Source organism: Papilio polytes, unplaced genomic scaffold (genome assembly GCF_000836215.1).
Source record: "Papilio polytes unplaced genomic scaffold, Ppol_1.0 DF824002.1, whole genome shotgun sequence".
Classification (NCBI taxonomy): Eukaryota; Metazoa; Arthropoda; class Insecta; order Lepidoptera; family Papilionidae; genus Papilio; species Papilio polytes.
This window is the reverse complement of record NW_013525202.1, coordinates 181,972-188,332: the sequence shown is the minus strand read 5'-3', so window position 1 is coordinate 188,332 and position 6,361 is coordinate 181,972. Positions and strand designations below refer to the sequence as shown.

The window sequence follows — 6,361 nt, the reverse complement described above, 5'->3', positions numbered from 1 at the left end:
CTTTCGCACTAATATTAGTAAGATCTTACCTAATTCCATCTCTTTATCTTCATCGTAATCTTTTTCCGGTGAATCTTCTGTTTCTATCATCAGATCAAAGAATACCTAAAGATAAAAATCATAAGATCTTCTTTAGAAAATTTTTGAACTTGCTCTCCGTTAATTTTCTATAGATTACATAACAATAACTATAGCCTATATAACTCAATGATAATGTAGTTTTTTTTATATTATAAGGTGGCAAACGAGCAAGCGGCCACCTGAATCCGCCTAAATAGCGAAGCGACCGCTGCCCATAGACATCCGCAATTGCAGATGCGTTGCCGACCCTTATCCGACGGAGGAGACGCACATAAAGAGTATATTTCCCCTTCCTACGCATCTCCTCCACCGTCAAATCCACTTCCTCTTCCCATCCTCTCCTTATGAGAAATGAGTGGTAAAGAGAAAGAGACTTAAATTAGGCCTCCGGCACACTTATCAGACGAAACACGGAATTGCTCCCACTTCACGCCTGTCTTCTGTGTGGTCGTGGTATTACACCGGGCGTGCCGACCCTGCAGTGCTAAGATGTTAAAGCGGGCACTACCACTGTAAATGTATGTTTACAAATGAATGAATCCAGTACAGTAGTTTTTGAGTTCACAAACAAAAATACCATTATTTCCTTTTTGTAATCACACCGTTGACTAAACTATCGCACAACAGTTGTGCGATTGTCAATTATTTCGTAGCCAATTCAACTGTTTAGTCGCACAACTAAATGGTAGTGTGCACACCGCATACAAGCACATAGAAAGCGTAAAACAGTTGTGCGATAGTTTAGTCCAAAGTGTACTTAAACCAATAATTATAACTTACAGTTTTCTGGCTGAATGTACTAAAGCTGTTGTCGAAACAGAATCTGTAATCCCCTTCGAGGTATGAGGTGTGTCGGTGAGCATTCTCGGGTTTCTTGTAATCAGCTACAATCACCCTGCCGACTGGGTCTGCTAATTGGAATGAGATGTCCAACTCCCCATGTGTTGCATCTATTACCTTGAAGTGAACAATATGTTAACACCAACACTCAAATATTAACTAAGAGTGACAGGAATATAGTCATCTCTTTTCTTCATGTATGGAATGTACAGGTAAGAGAATGACAAGTAGCTACTACACATCACAACCATCTCTCTATACATCCCCACCGAGGGGCTCAAAGCCCACCCTAAGTTAGGGGTGATTAGGCCATAGTTAATGTTGACTACACATGCTGGAGCTAAAATACTGTCGCGACGTCATCTATTGATGAGTAGCGAAAATCATATTCGAGGAATAATCGAGCTGTTTCCAGAATGTTCGATCGCCGCGAGCAGCGAAAATGACGTTCGCGAAAAGATGTCTCGAACATTCGAAACGGCTTCGAGAATGTTCCATTATGAAATTTATGTAATTCGGACTATCGAGAAAGTTCTGGAATAAAATGACAAATGAATAACGAAAAGAAGATCGAAATTCGGGGTATATAAGGGGAGACAGTCGTGACTCGGGAGTGATACGGTGGAAAGTGAACTGTGAAAAAGAAGTACTGAGCGAATTACGAGGAAGATTAAGTGACCGCAGAGTGAAAGTGCTAGTGAATAGTGACAGTGGTGTTCTGTAAAGTGCGCTGAGTTAGTGATTCAGTGTTTGCGTGCATCGTGTAGTCTTGACGGACGATTTGTGAGTGCAGTGAATCCCTGTTATTGTAAGTCGCGAATAAATTCTTTATTTCACTACTAAAAAATATACATTCAATGGGATGGCTCTTTCACTAGGTTACTATATACAAGAATGCTTCCTGTAATGCTCAGAATGTGTTAATAGGCCTAAATAACAAAGTTATAATTTGTGTGTGTTACGGGTTTTTGCCAGGGTTGAGGCTGTATTTGATCATTAAACTGCCTAAGACTAAAAACTGTCAAAATCAATTATTACAAGTGTCACATAAGTACTAGCCCCACAATACTATTTCTATGACACTTCCTGTTTTTATAACTTAGATATTATATGAGAGTAAATTACAAATTCCCAGCACTTTCTGTTATATAGAAAAGTTGGATGCCTAACTACAAGATGCTTATGCAAGTACTATCTGTATCTGTTTTTTAATATACAAATAGTTGAATAAGTATTGAAAACTCATGTTATATTCATTGTTTTCTTATCTTATGTTAGGAATAATAATATTGCTTGATATAACATTTATGAATGATAATAAAAATTTATATTCAATAAAAGCACACTTTTATAAGCGTTAGAGGTTTGACTTATTCAAGGTGAAGTTAAAAGTCACCTTGTAAAGGTATTACTGTCGGACCTAAATTTTTGGTAATAGAAAAGTATTACTGATCTACTATGTACTTCAAATATGGCATATAACCTCTTGTGCAGGTCCATAAGAAGAGGAAAGGAGCATTGATTGTACCATTTAAATGTTTGCATTCACACTTAGATTGTCAAGGCAAAACATAACAATATAACCTATTGCCCTTTGCTTTGATAACTTACCTGGTACTCAATGTCGATTATTTCATTCACTAGCACTTTCTGATAGAAACACTCGGTATAACCGGCTGGAACTGTAAAAGTCATGTCTTTTTCATACGCAAATACGACGCTAAATATACAAGCAACGAAAAAGTATCGCATTTTTAAATAAATACGTCGTTAAACTCTGTATAAAAATTGATGACAACTCCACTCTAATGAATGTATTTATAGGAACGGATTGACTGTTTGTGTTTATAAATAGAGTAATTTTACTACAGGCAAAATATTTATTTTATTTTGAGTCGGCGAAGGATGTTTACGTTCGGAAGTGGGTTGACAATTTTTTAATTACTGTCATTCTAACGTCAAACTTTTAATGTTTTTCAGTTTAAGCATCTGAAACATTTGCACTATTTTGAAATCTACTAATTTTATCATAGTACGCCGTTGAAAAATATTTTTAGGGCTAATAATTAGCTATATTATAAATAGAGGTTTATATACAAAACGTTTCGAGTCGTAAACGTAAATAAGAAAACTTTTTTCTCAGCCATAGATTTATTATTTGACATTTCAATTTTTTAATTTAGTCTACTGCAGAAAGTTTCTCTCGTGTCGTGGTTTATCTTATTTATTTACTTTCTAATAATACTGTTAAGTTATGTTGTACTTGTAACTAATAAACAATCTATCAAATATTCAAATTAAAATGTCTGGTAGTAGCACCACTACGCCAACAGGTGTTGTTAGGAGCAGTGCTTTATCTTTTGTTGCGTCTGCGCAGCCTCCGATAAATGATAATCCGGTGGACCCTTCCTTAGTTACGGGCCCTTCCCAAATAAATAATGAACAGATGATCGCAGCAGGTATGGTTCTATAATTATTTTACAGTTAAAACAAATTTTTTAGTCGTCTATTATTACGAGAAGGTTTAAATAAAGGGATTGGCTTTAATGATGACGTATTTCTATCCAGCTGGTTATAAAATTAAATAGTTGTCTATGATTTTTTTTTCAGAAAGGCTCGTACCAGCTGGACTGAAGGCACTTTGTGATGCTTACTCAAGATTATACCCTGAACAGCCTAATCCATTACAAGTTACAACCAGATTAAAATATTGGTAAGATATGAAATTATACATGGATTTGTTTATTTTAAGTTTGTGTCAACCCTAGCTTACATTAGTAATTTAGGGTTGTCAAATTATACCCATTACACTTAAGAATTTTGAGCAATTTTTAAAAGTATCTCTCTACTATCTTACAGGCTAGGAGGTCTAGATCCTCTGGACTACATCAGTATGTACTGGAACCCTGGAAAGCCTGAAGAGGATATTCCACCCCATTGGCACTATGTAAGGTAAAAACACACATAAGTTCACCTTATTTGTAAGGCTATAATAGTTTATAGAGAATACATGATAATCATAGAATGTAACATGAGGCAAATTTATAAATAATCACTGCAAAAATTAAAATTTCAATATCAGTAGTTACTTGAATAAAAATAACTAGCTTTTGCTCTTAACTTCTCTCGTGTGAAATTAAAAAATATAGTCTATGTTACTCACAGATAAATTACCTTTTTAATGGTGAAAGAATTTTTAAAATTGCCCCAGTAGTTTATGAGTTATTTCAATACACACAAAAATACAAATCTTTCCTCTTTATAATTTTAGTATAGAAATAAATATTAGATACCTTTAAAATTACGTTGTCAACAACAATCATTAAACAATTGTTCTGTATACAGTTTTGGTCTATCAGACCTGCATGGAGACGGGCGTGTGCACCCTGAAGGTGGTCCAGAGTCAGGTTATGGGTTGGAGCTGACGCTGCGGCTGGCGGCGACGGGACCTGCGCCTCTATGGCCCGCTGCACTACTCCAAGCACTCGCAAGATATGTCTTTACTACAGGTAATAACAGGGAATCTGTCAGTGTCCCACTTTATACTCACACTAGCTTTCACCTGCGACTCCTTCCATGTGTAATTAAAATAACAAATGTGACTAGCCTATGTGTTCTTCCATACTATCCTCTACATCTATACTAAATTTTATTGAAATCAGTATATCAGTTAAGGCTACAAACTAACATTCATCTAAACTTTCGCTTTTATAATATTAGTAAAATTTAAACACTACCAGCAACACCATATGCAGGTCTTATTAAATTGGTCGTAGGTAACAAGTTCTGTGCGGGCGACCACATATCCTGGCACGCGCCGCTCGATGGAGACTCCGAGTCCAGAGTTCGACATCTTCTGGTCGCTGAAGACCCTCAACTACCAGCAATAGATACTCCGCATGGCACTGTTAAATTTATTCAGGTAGCTTCCCGCGATTCATTATGGTATTAAAAATAAAACAAAAGTAGGGGCCTGCCCCAACATATTGTAAATTGTCGGATAACAATCTGACATGTAAAATATATAATTTAAATCGGTTTTCCGATTAAAATCCGATGATTTTGGTCCCTTATCTGACAATGACGTCATTTTTAATATCTGAGCCTCTATCAGCCAGTAATGGGACAAGCTCTAAGTAGCCTGTGTTCCAGACTGTAACAGTGGTAGTGCCCGCTTTAACATCTTAGCACTGCAGGGCTCGCCCCCAATACCACGTCCACACAGACAGGCGTGAAGTGGAAGCAATTCCGTGTTTCGTCCGATAAGTGTGGTGCCGGAGGCCTAATAGTATAGGCCTAATAGTAATAGGAGGCCTAATTTAAGTCCCTTTCTCTTGAACACCCTTTTCTTATAAGGAAAGGATGGGAAGGGGAAGTGTATTTGACGGAGGAGGAGATGCATAGGAAGGGGAAATATCCTCTTTATGTGCGTCTCCACCTCTGTCGGATAAGGGTAGACAACGCATCTGCAATTGCGGATGTTTATGGGCAGCGGTCGCTTCGCCATTTTAGCGGATTCAGGTGGCCGCTTGCTCGTTTGCCACCTTATGTAATCATCTAGATCTTCAGTAGTTTAGGTAAACTCTAACAAGCATCTAAACTTTCGTATTTATAATATTAGTATGATGTGAAAAAGCCTCACGGAGACAATATAGTTATTGGTATATATTTCAGATGGTAGGTTGTACAGGTCGGGAACTGAAGGCAGCTCAGAGAGGCTCCGGCTTTGATATATTAAAACTTATAGCTGAAGATCCAAGGTAATATATACTTCCTATCTTTACTGTCTATACTATTATAATAAAGCGTAAACACACACTTCTTTGTTACCTAAGATGTCAGCAATTACACCATATTTTTGAATAATTCTTTTTTTAATAAAACGCCCTACACTTAGGACACGCTTTAGGCTATATATTTTCACGCCATTAAACTTAGGGGGTGAATATTTTGGATAAAATCCCTAATGTGGGAAAGAGACCATAAATGGCTGCCAACATCAAGGAAGCAAGGTTGCCATGTTTTTCATGTCATGTCATTTTGACATTTGCTATTGATAATTTGACAAAAATAAACAATAAAATAAAATTTTATGAGGATGAAGCCGCACAGGAACAGCTGGTTAATATAAAGAGGAAAGAATTGTATTTTTGTATGTATTGAAATAACTCAAAAACTATTTGGCCGATTTAAAAAAAAATCACTATTAAAAAGTTACGTTATTAGTGAGTAACATAGGCTATGTTTTTTTATTATTTTTTAATTTTATGCATACGAAGTTGCGAGCAACAGCTTGTATGCAATACACATTACAATAAATTAGATAAAATTACTTGTATACTTTACTTGATGTTGCTCGCGACTTCGTCTGCGTTATAATAAAAAATCTGGCCTATGTTACTCACTCATAACGTAGCTTTTTATTGGTGAAAGAATGTGT

At 36.4% G+C, this 6,361-nt stretch overlaps 2 protein-coding genes across 3 annotated transcripts in view; one reads left to right on the top strand and one right to left on the bottom strand.

The window, feature by feature from the left end:
* LOC106101240 (transmembrane emp24 domain-containing protein 5-like) overlaps positions 1–2,854 on the bottom strand; it is a 5,280-nt gene extending 2,426 nt beyond the window's left edge. The window contains exons 1-3 of the mRNA XM_013280403.1: positions 2,533–2,854; positions 862–1,038; positions 30–105 (exon numbers count right to left, since the gene is read on the bottom strand). Of these exons, the coding sequence (XP_013135857.1) occupies positions 30–105; positions 862–1,038; positions 2,533–2,673 (394 nt within the window). The 5' untranslated portion in view covers positions 2,674–2,854. The remainder of the gene's footprint in view (positions 1–29; positions 106–861; positions 1,039–2,532) is intronic.
* The window catches only part of LOC106101232 (suppressor of fused homolog), an 11,124-nt gene continuing 5,808 nt past the window's right edge, over positions 1,046–6,361 (top strand). The window contains exons 1-6 of one of the 2 annotated variants that reach the window (XM_013280393.1): positions 1,046–1,133; positions 3,532–3,634; positions 3,781–3,873; positions 4,267–4,430; positions 4,698–4,843; positions 5,596–5,681. In XM_013280393.1, coding sequence (XP_013135847.1) covers positions 1,121–1,133; positions 3,532–3,634; positions 3,781–3,873; positions 4,267–4,430; positions 4,698–4,843; positions 5,596–5,681 — 605 coding nt within the window. In that variant the 5' untranslated portion in view covers positions 1,046–1,120. Of the gene's footprint in view, positions 1,134–3,095; positions 3,381–3,531; positions 3,635–3,780; positions 3,874–4,266; positions 4,431–4,697; positions 4,844–5,595; positions 5,682–6,361 lie in introns of those variants that run through there. The other variant, XM_013280392.1, reaches the window with a different exon arrangement.